We start from the raw sequence: 13,980 nt of genomic DNA, 5'->3' as shown, positions 1-13,980 counted from the left end.
GGCGGAGTAAATGAAACTTTACTGAAATATTATCGCGTAAAATCTCATTTTATTTCTGCAGTATGTTACATAATGTACAACACGCTACATAAACTTTGTATGACTTTGAGATAGAAGCATGATTTACTATGGTTTGACACCAGGACACACGAGGGTATGCATTCTTGTGCGCTTCTGTTCCTGATTTAACCCCAGAGAATAATTATTTATTTATTTTTGCAACAGCAATAAGAGCCATACATGTACTTATATAAATATACTCAACAAGTATTTATGGAAATAAAAATGTTGTATTGTGAGAAAGTGTTGCGCCCTTGAGCGGAATGCTACAAGTGTCATCTGCTACGACGCCTGCTCGCTGCAAACGCGAGACTTTTCTCGCAGACGACAGGCACTTGCGAACTCTTTTCGCTCTTTCGAAGGGCTGCGTCAGCTGTCATGATTGCTGAACGTCTTCAAGTACTTTTAAGCACATCTGCTGCAGTGCTAGCTAGGACGCTATAGTGGCCTCCTACGAGTATGCTTCATCATATGTTATATTGATGTACCGCTTCCGAAGCGTTACGGCGTGGCTTTGCACGTACCCATTTTGCAACACTAGACTACAGCTAGGAAGCAGCAACCTTTCCTACCACAAGTAAGTTTGTGTCCTCAAAGACCTAAAACACGCATTTCAATGAGCACATAAATGAGCAATGCTAATGAAGCATTCAATAAAATTTGATTGTCAAGCCACTAGAAGTACAACTGTATATGTCTTGTATCAATAGTGCCTTCTTTTTCCTATTCTGAAGTTTCATAAAGCACGCAACGCAAAAGTGCCAACCTAAATCATTTAAGAAACCAAGGTCCAAACGCTCAAAACATGTTCTTTCAACGTTTACGATGCCGCCGCTTTCTCGTCAGGGCTTCGACGCCACACCGCAACACAAACATCGTCCCAGTCGCCAGCCCAGGGCGCTGTCGCCACTTCGGGCAACAGTACAAAGGCAGAGAGCTTTGCGTTGCACTGTCCCACTGCAGGTTATAGCAATTGCGGTTGGAGCGAAACCATAACTGCCAAAAAAATACTTGTAGACTAGTTCGCTAATCAATAGAATGCCAATCCGAAGCCTGTACTTCCCATCATTCCCATGATGGTTGAACGATCGCAGCGCCAGATTTGCCTCTAGGTATACTAATATGAAACTCTATGGCCGAACCGGACCCAGAAATGGCACAACACGCTGCCGAGTATTGCCTGCGGCACCTATGCTTTCTGCACTTGTCAGTAAAGCGTGCCTTTGATCTCAGCGCACACTATACTGTTGCATTAGGGGCAGGAAACGTGCATTTGCGATTTACCTTTGAAGAAATAGCTGTGCGATGAAGTGGTGCTATATACTCACAGAAGAGCTCTCCGGTTTGCGTTACTACCAAGAAACGCTTCGTAGAGCATTCTTTACTTCCTGGTTTGAATAGGATTAGGACATTTACAGTGTAGTGAGAACGGAGCAGTGATATTCATCAATATTCCAAATTAAAACAAAGGATATCCTATACGTTTTGCACGAGGAACACTGCATTAGTGCGGTAAGCGAAAGCATAAATGATGTTTATGGTGCGACAAGATGGTGGTAGCGCCATGATGATAGGAGGTGGGCGATACCCAAACTTCCCGACTACCCACAATTTCAACAGCAACAGATGTAAATTGAGACGTCACTGCAGTTACGAGTGTTTACTGGAATATATACATATCTAGCGATGACATGGCTAGAGTTGTGGATATTATTTTCTTCTTAATTATTTGAGGCAGCGATGATAAGAAAATAGACTCATAGGCGGAATTTTGTGTGCCTTCGAAATGCAGCACAGTAGGTATCGCATTGGACCATGGACGCAGCCGTTAATTATTTATCTAACGCATTTATCATCAATATGCGCTATAAACTAAACCACTCACCTATGCTTTTAGCAGAAGGCCGTTTGTGCATGTGGGGTTGCTTTTTTTTCTGTTTGGGTATGGAACTTAAGTTTGATATGTATAGTGCCTATGGTCTTTGTTAGAACAACCACCGAATGTTTACCACAGACCAGTGGCAGCAAATATGCGGCTGTAGACATGAAGAATGCGATATTTTCAGCAACCGCTGGGTGTTCTTTCGTACGGCTCGTGCGCTCTACGTGCTTCACCATGTCGACGCCTTGCTCAGGAGAAAAATGTTTTCAAGCAGCTAACAAAGACGAATGTTGGAGACAACGCTATATGACATCTTGCGAACATGCATCACTGGGTTACGATCGCATACCTAAGTATTGTTTCAACTCTACCCGTGCCAACGTTGCGCAGCGACGTCTTATAACTGTAACCATGGCCAATCGGGAAATAAATGCTGATGACGTGCTTATTTAGACATAACTGTTAAAAACAAGTTAGGATCTATGCAAATCGAAGCAATAGTGAAGCGGCTAATGAAATGCTTTGGCAGTAACGGTGATGCGTACAAGTTTGCTTACTTTCGTGATATATTTACATGTAATCTCTTTAAATTTTTTTATCCACCCCAAAAGTCAACATTATTGTAAGGCAACCTGTATGTTTATACCTTAAATCGCTCACAGGCTACGCTGAAATTCAAACTTAAAATTAGGTGTATGTACAGTACGAGACAAATGGACAGCGGTGACACAAGTATGAAGGCGATGTAAGGTGCTTGTCGAGGAATGAATGCTAATCACAGCTGTATGTACAGGAAAGTACGACACGTTTAAAACAACTTTTAGAGATCTTGCTCCTCTTTTGCCACATTGGCACATGCTCAACCTGCAGGATGAACAAAAAGCGGGCACACCGCCGCTGGCACATACTAAGTGGCTAAATCAAAGAAAGTAAAGCAAATCAAGCAGTTAGTTAAACACAAAAAAGATAGCCCACCATTTGATTTCTACATTGGTGTGCTTTACAGATGCCTGCGAGCCGAGATTATTTACTTAGGTTTTTTGTAGGAAGCTTTTATTTGGTCATACAAAACAGAGGCGCGCATACTTTGTCAACAAAAGGGGGTTCAATCAGGCCATTCACAAGTGCTTTCCTTCGGCACTCATATGACGCTTCTATATATATCAACAAATATATTCACTGGGACAGCGTCCGAACCAACAGCACCCAACAGCCACGCAGCCAAGCCAAACCTTGGAATATAGGCAAAGAAGACTTTGCTTTAGTTAGCCGACAATACAATTTACCGCGTGTCATGCGATGCAAGCACAAGGTGCCCAACGTTATCTGAAAAGAATACACTTTTTTGTCAATTTAGGCTATGATGTTCGGGTCACCTCACTGGCCATGACGGACGTTGAAGTCACGACCTGCGGTGTCGAGGTGCACGGCCGATTGGAACGGCATACTGGGCGTTCTTCCTTCCCCCTATCATTTTTTTATCCCTTAACACTCTTCTTCGTGTGTGCGGTAGCAAACCGTACACGCGTCTCATTGACCACTGGCCTTTCCATTCTCTCTCGACCGCACTCACCGAACATTGGCTGCTGCAGCCTCCTCCTCATGCTCCCAGCCGTGGAGTGGACAACGCGTCTCTTTGGCAGGTACATCATCACTTGGTCGGCCTCTTGCTCGTCTCCCTGCTCCTCCTCTCGGGCGTCCTCATCTGCCACGCCGCCGTTGCTGGCATCATGGCGGCTGTCGTCCCGCTCGTCGTCGCTGCCGTCGTCGAAGAATGAGGACGCACCGACCAGGGGAGCTTCTCCGGGGTACTGCTGCTGTTGTTCGCCCAAGAGCGCGGGGAGGAGCCGAGCCATGCGACTGGAGAGGAGCCGGTAGTAGAGCCTCTCTTCTGGGCTGCTGCTGGCGGAAGCCACCAGGGGCCGCCCGTGGAGTTCCTCGGGGTCCCTCCGGGGAACGGAGGTCCGCTTGGAGGCCGCGTAGTGGTGCTGCTGGCCCTGGTGAGAAGAGGGGCCGGCTGAGCCGGGGAAGTGGGATGACCTTTGCACGTTGTCAAGGTCGAGGCAGAGCGCCAGGCCCGCCACCAGGACAAGCAGGGAGCCGCTGCGCAGCATGCCGGCGGCCGTGCCCTAGCCTGCACAAAGAAAGATGACAATAATATAACGCAACTCCAGGGTTTTGTGCTTTGTTAGGTTCCGGCCCATTTTGAACACTTCTTCCCCTCCTTTCTTGCCTCTTGTAAATCCACGCAACGGTTGGGATAAGCATCTATGCTCGACGACTACTACAATAAGTTAAGAGTCTAATGTTAAAGAATACTGGCGAAATAGGGTTTCAAGGTGCCTTGCTATACTTCACAACTAAGTTGTCACAGACTTAGAGCGACTCGTCTTGTTGGGTGCTCCCTGATTGGCAATTCCGGGAAGAAATTAGCGATATCAACATCTGGAGTTCAGGAAACGGTTATGAGCTCTTTGGGTTGCGCGTTCAAGTCATCTATGGAGACCACTAGAGTAGCCATAAAGAGTAAGGTGTTAATTAGTACAATTTGCCTAATTACGCGTCTAATTACTGCACCGATAACTTTTCAAGCGCATGCCTTTATAGTAAAATGTACCCAGAGGAAATAATTGAAACACATCATCTTTCCTATTTTACTTTGGTATAGATGTTAGATAAACAGAGGTAAAGTGCCTCCGAAAGACTTGCGAACTTTTTAAGGGTTGACTTAATTGTATGAAAAGTTCTTGACAAAGAAAGGCCCACCTATAGAAACGTTGGCCAGCCTTTCTGAGGCACTTTATCCGTCTTTATGAAACTTCCATACCGCGGTGTGCTATTGCATCTGACGGCCCCCTTCATGGCTTCCGCTTGTTAAGAAACTTCAAACACATTTCCGTAAACACCTGCTATGCCCTCTAGTATACTGTTGTCATATCCCTAGAAGAGGCTGCAAATGTGTTCAAACACTTTAATTGACTTCCACATGTTCGAAATTCTTTATTTGTGTACATACGTAGTTATTTGAATGCAGTTGTAGGTTATAATGTTTTTTCACACTTGGTTTAAAAATAAATCATGCGTGAAAATAAATCGCATGTTCGCTTTTGCTCCCGTCCGCATACTTATTCCGTGGTGTAATTCAAGATTTAGGTTTATCTTTCCACATTAGGCTTGAACGAAAAGTGCGCCAAGTTGGCAGGTCGTCTCGCGGAAAAAATGTTGGCTTCAGAACTGTTGCTGCTAGGATTTGTTGGTTCGACATCAAACAGAAGGACAGAAAAACAGAGACAAAATACGTGCGCTAACTATGAACAAAGGTTCATTATGAGAGGTCGATGTTTACTCTAGTCTCTAGTCTGTTTTTCTGTTCGCAAATGCGTTTCTGCGCTATAATTTGTCACGATACCATCGGCTGTGTGAAGTTTTAACCAGGAAAGGCACCATGTACCATGGTGCCTTTCCTGTACCATGGTACCATGGCAAACGGTCTGCCTGCACCATGTACAGGCAGACCGTTTGCACAAGCCTAGTGTCAGGCCCAAGAGATGCTTCCATGTTGAATGCTGCATCGCTCATTGTCTGTCTATTGTGGTAGCATCGTTAAGGGCGCTATTTTTAGGCATGACACAGTGAAGAAAGAACGGCGGAAGAGCTGACAGAACAAGTTCAAACAAAGGACTTGTTGTCGTGTGCCTTCCACCTTTGCATTGCTGAGCTGAATTTGAAAACTTGTGGTTCACTCATTGTTATCACCGTTTCTTTTGGTAATTCGCGTCGTTCCACAGCTATGTGCTTGAATAAATATAAAATATTTAGTCCTACTGCCTCGTGAAATATAAGAAGCTAGCGCGAGCCTATGGACAATCGATGGCTTAATGGCTCGGTTGACGGTAGCAAATACTGAAGCAGTGTCCCAATGACGGAAAGAATATGACCGACTACATCTAGTTGATCTGTGAAAGTTGCAAAAATATTGGTGATCTTACTCTCTTTACCGAGTAGTTTCATTGTGCTAACCCATTTTCGTTCTATACTATACAGAAAAGTCATCTTCCTGGCAGACTTGTAAATATTTTCGTATTCTGCAGTATTATAGTGACACCAATTATACGGACTCTAAAGGTGCACTCATGATCGGCCATGCTGTTGGACAGCGTGTGGATGGTGCCTCCGCGGCAGGCGCGCGAATAGAGAGAGGGAAAACGATAAATGAAAGGCAGGGAAGTTAACGAGGACTGAGCCCGGTTGGCTACCTTACACTGGGGGAAAGGAAAAGGGGAAAGAAAGATTAAGAAGAGGAGAGAAAGTCCACTGCGGATATCGCCGACGTGGTAAAAATTTTGGGCTCTATATCCAGTTACTGTCATTTTGTCCGGATCACAGACAGTCGCTTAATCCGCTAGCTTACAAATATCGCAGCAGAGCTCTTGCAGCCTTTTGTAGCTGTGATATGCCAGGCCATGATCCCAAAATCTTGTTCACGGTGAAAAGTGTCCTGCCTAACCGATTTAGAGCGGTGCAAAAGTGGTGTATCAATCAACACCGCTCTGAGCCTCGCGCAAGGAAGGTGACCTTGACAGCTCCCAATGGTGTCTTCAGCCTTTCTACAGCTTTAGACTGCGGTCCTATTAGAGATAATGAGAAGGAGGAAAGGGGAGAGACTAACCGACCCCGTAGGTTTTTTGGGGGAACGCTGCGGGCCTAAAGGCTAGAGAGCTGGGAGTTGTATGTCTCATGTAACCTACAGTGCTGCCTTCTACGATCAGTCAGACATGGTTTCAACATTTCGCGCTTGTAAGCAGTTGACCGCTCTGCTACTGCCATGGTCGCTAAACAATTCTCGGGAATACAAACGAAAATAAGCAACAAAGAATAAGCGCAGATGTAGACGAAAGGAATGCGCGTAGATACGATTGTTCTGACGGGCTGAAAATCTGTGTGTTAACTTCACAGCTAGGTGTTGTTGCTACTTGCTTTTCCTTATTCTTAGTTCCCTAGTGATAGGTAGTGTAAAGTGAAACCATCATAGGTTAGTGAGGGATAGGATTCACCACAATTTGAACAGAGAAAGAATAAAATTGGTCAAGAAGAAGCAGGTCAACTTGGAGACAGTGAGGGTAAATGTAGACAAATTTAGGCTGCTGCTTGCTAACAGATGTGCATCCTTAGAACAGAGAGATGATGATGACATAGAGCTAATGAATGAAACTGTAACATGGCTGGCTTCAGAGGCATCAATTCAAGGGGGAGGCAAGGCACCAAGGCAACCCGTCAGAAAGCTCTCCCAAGTAACAAAGGACCTACTAAAGAAACGACAAAGAATGAAAGTGTCCAACTCAAGAGATAAGAGAGAATTCGCGGAACTGTCGGAACTGATTAACAAGGTGAAAATAAGTGATATTCGAAATTATAACGTAAGAAAGACTGAATAAGCCGTAAAAAATGGACGCAGCCTGAAATCGGTCAGAAGGAAACTTCGCATAGGACGCACCAAGACGTATGCACTGAAAGATAAGCAGAGTAATATCATCAGCAATCATCATCATCATATCACCAGCTCTCCCTGAAGAGGGAGACTGACTGCTGCAGTTCCTGAGGCAAGACCGAAAAATACGTCGACGTTCTCAAGACCCCAATATTCGCCGCAAAATGCTATTACCGTTTTTGTAGATGGAGTACCCGCACTGGCACTAGTCGATACCGGATCAGCCGTTTACGCCATTCACGAGAACCTTTGTCTAAAACTACGAAGAGTGACTACAGCTCCCTCTGGCCTGGTGCTCACCACTGCCAGTGCACAGCGAGGTCAGCCTTCAGCCGTATGCACGGCCCGTGTCGTCATCAACGATGTTCTGTATATAATAAAATGTTTCGTGCTACCATCATGCTCTGACGACCTCATTCTTGCTCGGCGTTTCCTGTCACGTCATCATGCCTCTTCGCGTGCAGAAGTGTCGTTTTTACCACTGTGTGAATCACTGCTGACCGGCTCTCCTCACTTCGCCGACCAACTCACTGTTGATACCTACACAACCGTACCCCCTGAGTCGTCGATGGCTGTTATCCTGTCGTCTGATGCTGCTTCTGACGCCACTGTAGTCTTCACGCCGTCCGATATGTGTGCTCAGCGCAAGGGCATTGTCTTTCCATTTGCCGTGCTCACTATAGCACCTGGGTAAACTGTGATGCAGGTCATCAACTACTACCAGTACTCGCCTATGCAAGTGCATTTTGTTCTGGTGTGAACTTCTTATTTTAATATGATATTGACTACCCCAGTGCATTTTCTGATGGTGTGAATATCGTCATTTGCAATAAAAAAGGCCAACTTATTCCTTTCTTTTCTTTTTGCTCTCTTCCTTTTTCTGTTCCGTACGTCTAGCACAAGAGCACATATTATTCTTGTCCTACATGAGTGTTTCCAGAAATAAGCCCACCTGCTTGGTATGCATAGACTGCAGTATGTACAAATAAATAATAAGCCTACTGCGGGGAAAGACAATAGGATACTATCAGGTGGTCGAACACGTTGACAATCTCGATTTTCGCAGCGACTCCCTCCGTTGTTAAGCTGACGCCATCGCTTCGGTCTCAGACTCACCACCGTCAGTGGGTTTTGACAACGCCATCGACTCTGCTCTTTCGCCATCTCATCACCGCCAACTTCTCGCCCTAACTTCACAAGTTTGTCTATTCTTTCGACTTTCATCAGACGACATTTGGCCATGCCACAGGTTTTTCTCACACCATCGACACCGGCTCCCACTTCCCCTTGCGACATAGGCCGTATCGTGTCTCCGACGAAGAGCACCGAATCATAACGGAGCAAGTGCACGACATGCTCAAACGTAGAGTCATACCTCCCTCTCAATGTTCTTGGTCTTCACCAGTTGTATTGGTAAGAAAAAAAGATGGCTCCATTAGCTTTTGTATCGAATATCAACGCCTAAACAAGATAAGGAGAAAAGACGTTTATCCACTGCCTTGGATCGATGACGCTCTCGACTGAGCACAAGGCGCAGGATATTTCACTTCCTTGTATCTGCGCTGCGGGTACTGGCAAGTTACAATGGCTGAACCTGACCGTCCGAAAACCGCATTTGTTACACCCGATGGCCTCTACGAGTATACCGTCATGCCCTTCGGGTAGTACAGCGTGCCTGCTACTTTTGAGCGTATCAACTACACCATTCTTCGCGGCCACAAATAGAATACCTGTTTATGTTACCTCGACAACATCGTCGTCTTCTCAACCGATTTTCCGACACACCTCGCTCGCCTGCATGACATTCCGACCTCTCTCGCATCTGCCGACCTACAGCTTAACCTCAAAAAGTGCCGTTTTGCTGCAAGCAAGCTTCTTGGGTCACGTTATCTCAAAAGTCCTCCCGGACCCAGAGAAGCTCCGCGCCGTTGCAGACTTCCCAACGCCCACGTCTATCAAAACCCTCAGAAGTTTTATTGGCTTATGTTCCTGTTTTCGTCGCTTCGTACACAATTTCGCATACATCATGGCGCTCGTGACAAGTTTACCTTCAGCCAGTAACGGCATTGCAGCGTGGTGACCTGAATGTGATGCAGCATTTCAGCAGTTGCCCCGCTTCTTGACCTCACCACCGATTCTTCGCCACTACGACCCTGCTGCTCCCACGGAAGTTCATACTGATGCCAGCGGAGTTCGCTTTGGTGCGGTCTTACCGCTAGGGAAAGCTGGCTAATATGAATACGTCTCGCTTATGCTAGCCGTAATCTACAGAAAGGAGAATTAAATTGCTCAGCGAGAGAAATGAGCGCCTAGCGATCATCTGGGCACTACGCGAGTTTCGCCTATACCTGTACGGCCGTTCTTTCCCCGTAGTTACTGACCACCATTACCTTTGTTCACTATATTATTATATTGCTCACCCATCATACAAAACACTGCTTATCGCATTAACGTAGCCAGTCACCTCCAAACAAACAATGGATGCGCTGCCATTTTTTATTTTCTTGCTATGATTGTACTCCTTGTTCTGTTTTCTCGAACTTCGGCTATGACTAAGTGGTTGCAACGGTAAAACTGCTTCGTGGGAGGAGTAACATCAATTTTCTGCTATGCAAAAGTTGTATTCTAACGTGACTGAATGCACATACCTCTGTATACGTAGACTTCGGTCTCCCTGCATGAAGAAAAGCCTTTAGAATTTAATCATTCTGCAACCATGACCATGTCTTTCACATCACAATAGTTCCCTCTGGATGCTAAACTCTGCCATTAATTGAACTAGCCAGTCCCTGGATCGTTACGTCATTACTCTTACACACTGTCTCCTTGCTTGTTGACATCACAAGTACTTTTTCAGTAAGAACCACAAAATGTTCCTAAGTACCTGTTCTAAAATAATTTATTTTGTTAATGTTACTCTGAATGTTTAAAGAACCTTCGGAGCACTTAAGTGCAAGCAGTAGGCATTTTACAGCTAACCGTTTACAACTGCTTTTTACACACACGTGTCTGCAGTGGCGCCGCACGGCCTTGTTGATAAAACCTTGCCCTTTAAAATGTAAATATTCTTTTTGCTTGAATGTGTTTATTGCTGGTCGCCCACTGCACACGACCAGTCGATTGTGGTGATATCGTAAGCGGAATATCGCTTTGTTCCCTAAGGTAGGGCGAAAAGGAAAATAATTGAAATAGAATCGTTACAGTGTCTCGGCCCCAGCACGATGCACGCTATAGTTCGTGAAGCATGCCCTAAATATTTAATCGGATACATTCCTTGCGTCTCCTAAAACGTCCGATAATAGCAACGGAAATATGTTTAGCCCATTCAATGTGGACCTATACGGGCGCCGTAAGAAAGATGTATACAAAAACGTGTTCCTTCGCGCCGAGAATCTAATATTTGAACCAGTGCGTTCAGCAAAGCATCAATGCCTTCTTAAGCGTATGGCCGAGTGCATCTTACTTTTGTAAGGGGTACAGAAAGTTGTAATAAAGTTGACTTGCCAACTTTCATGCAGAATCGTTAGTAGTGTGCATAAAGGAAAATATGAGGCGCAAACTGTCGCTTGGACTTCAAAAAAAAAAAAGAAATTTAGGGAAGCGGAGCCGCAGACCAAAGGTTGATAATCTAAAATGCATTAGCGGGTCATGCTGCATATCGACTAGAATGCAAAAAAGAAAAGAAAAAAAACCCAGCGAAGTACGTATTTTATGAAGGAATCATCAGCAATCTCGAAGGTATAATAAAAATAGTGGAAGAATTCTATACTGACCTGTAGCGTGACCAGAGGACTCAGGAGTACTCCATTTGAAACAATAATGAACATCATACAGAAGCACCTCCTGTATCTAGAGATGAGGTCACAAAGGCCTTGAAAGGCATGAAACAGGTAAAAGCGGCAGGAGAGGAGGGAACCGCAGTCGATTTAATCAAAGATGGAGGAGACATAATGCTAGGAAAACTGACGGCTCTCTATACGAAGTGTCTACCGACCTGGAAGGATGCAAACATTATACTAATGCACGAAAAGGGAGACGTTAAAGAACTGAAAATTATAGGCCCATTAGCTTACTCCCAGTATTGTATAAAATATTTACCAAGATAGTCTCCAATAGAATAAGGGCAACACTGGACTTTAGTGGATCAAGGGACCCGGCTGGCTTCGGGAAGGGATACTCTATAATTGATCGCATCCATGTCATTCATGAGGTTATTGAGAAATCCGCTGATACAATATGCCTCTCTGTGTGGCTTTCATAGATTACGAAAAATCATTTGATTCCGTAGAGATACCAGCAGTCATAGAGGCATGGCGTAATCAAGGAGTACAGACCGCTTAGAGATTCCACAGCCACCTTAGTTAATCACACAGTTAGACAAGGAGTACTCAAGCTATTATACTGGAAATGTTTTGGAGTACGGATTGACGGCGAATACCTCAACAACCTTCGGTTTGCCGATGACATTTCTCTATTCAGTAACACTGCAGACGAGTTACAACAAATTATTGAGGGCAATAGTAGGGAGAGTGTAAGAGTATGGTTGAAAATTATTATGGCAGAAAATAAAGATAATGATGAATAAGCGGGCAAGCGAGCAAGTGTTCGGGAACGCAAGTCAGCCTCTAGTGTCTGTGAAGGAGTACGTTTACCTACGTCAACTGATCACCGGGAACCCTGACCATGAGAAGAAAATTCAGAGAACAATAAAAATGGGTTCGATCGCATACGCTCCTGACTGGATCGCGAGCTCCTGACTGGAAGCTTACCGTTATCATTGAAAAGGAAGCTGTGCAATCAGTGCATTTTACTGGCGCTGACACATAGGGCAGAGACTTGGTGACTGACAAAGAAGCTTGAGAACAAGTTAAGGACCGCGCAAAGAGCGATGAAACGAATAATGCTAGGCATAACTTTAAGACATAGACAGAGAGCAATTTGGATCAGGGAGCAAACGGGTATAGACGATATTCTAATTGAATTTAGGATAAAAAAATGGCGCTGGGCAGGTCGTGTAATGCGTAGATTAGATAACCGTTGGACCATTAGGGTGACAGAATGGGTAGGAAGAGAAGAAAAGCCCCGTAGAAGACGGCAGAAGGCTAGGATGTGCGACAAAATTAGGAAATTTGCAGGTTCTGTTGGAATCGGTTGGCGCTTGACGGGGGTGATTGGAGATCGTAGGGAGAGGCCTTCGTGCTACAGTGAACACAAAATAGGATGATGATGATGATGGCGATGGTGATGATGATGACGACGACGATTATGATGATAAGTGGTGTATTTCCTTTGCGAATTATGGGATGTAGCACAATAGATGTTTTACAGTCTCCACGACACCGCAGGCATTGCGCTTGGCGCTATCAGTGATTCCGAACACATCTACGCGTGGGTGAATGCGAGGACCAAACGTAAGCGGCACAGCATTGTTTCCTCATTTCGCGGGCGCGCAGGTAACAGCCGCAGTTGAGTAGATGGGTCGGGAAAATGCTATCGATGTTGGGTAAATTCAGGTGTGCGCCACTTCCTCAATGTCATAAGTGCGCTAGCTTGCTTAAGTGTCGGGCTGCGTCAGTCCTCGAAAAATTGCGGAGGTTTAGATGGTCTCAAGGACGCGGTTACCGCATAGCTGCACACGCGAAGTGGACGCAGCATCACACTCTACTCTATCGGCTCGGTGGTGGAGGCAGGGGCAGCTTTCCGCCTTCCACTGCAGACACGGCCGTTGGGCGCACGAACAGCATGAGAACAGTAGCGTTCCCGCTCAGCTTCATCGTCTACGGACGCATGTGAACAGAAGGGACAGTAAAAGCCAAGCGAGTGTCTGATAGTTCACTTGCCGCCCACTAACACCGAAGCTTTCCCGCCAGTCTCATCTCGTGCACCCACATGGTGCGATGACTGCAACGGGATATGCGAAGCTCCTCATTACGCCAGCGTGCTGAGATGCCCGGTGGCTGCTAGAGCGGTGTTCCTTCTGCCCTGCAGCAGTGCCTTGCAAGACATATATATATATATATATATATAGATATATATATATATATATATATATATTTATTTATATTTATATCACGTTATTGTGTCTTTGATAGGGTTCAGGCGTGGCGGGGGTTGGGAAACTAACCCTCCAGTCCTCCCCTTCCTCCCTTCCTCATAGTGCTTGCGTTCTGGCAGCGTCTTCGGCCATCCGGACGGCCCAGAGATGCTCCTCTGGGTCTAAGCTGGGTGCTCTAGGTCTGTGCCAGCATGTCGCACTATAGCGTATTGCTAGGGACTGGCTAGGAGGCTTACACTAGCGATGATAGTGTCGCACATCTTTAAAAGAAATGGTGTACACATTTATACTAATTATTATAAGGCAGCGCTGCAAAATTGAAACATGCACAGGGACATTTAGGTGTTTCGTGTGTTTGAGACAGTTGTCACCAGGGAAAAGAACGCAGTATGGGTACCGCAATAGCGCCCCTGGGCAACCGCTTTTCGTCGCGAGGTCTCAAAAATGGACGCCTTCTAGGCGATAAGCGTGCATGTTTACAACGTGGATAGGTGC

The 13,980-nt window shown here is 45.5% G+C and overlaps 1 protein-coding gene across 1 annotated transcript in view; it reads right to left on the bottom strand.

Annotated features, from left to right (window-relative positions):
* LOC142573128 (uncharacterized) overlaps positions 1-13,980 on the bottom strand; it is a 174,452-nt gene that overhangs the window by 79,437 nt on the left and 81,035 nt on the right. Inside the window, exon 2 of the mRNA XM_075682653.1 lies at positions 3,516-4,076. Coding sequence (XP_075538768.1) covers positions 3,516-4,056 — 541 coding nt within the window. The 5' untranslated portion in view covers positions 4,057-4,076. The remainder of the gene's footprint in view (positions 1-3,515; positions 4,077-13,980) is intronic.

The sequence above is a fragment of the Dermacentor variabilis genome, chromosome 2, assembly GCF_050947875.1.
Source record: "Dermacentor variabilis isolate Ectoservices chromosome 2, ASM5094787v1, whole genome shotgun sequence".
NCBI classification, from domain to species: Eukaryota; Metazoa; Arthropoda; class Arachnida; order Ixodida; family Ixodidae; genus Dermacentor; species Dermacentor variabilis.
The sequence above is the reverse complement of the archived record's forward strand: the minus strand, read 5'-3'. Positions and strand labels throughout refer to the sequence as shown.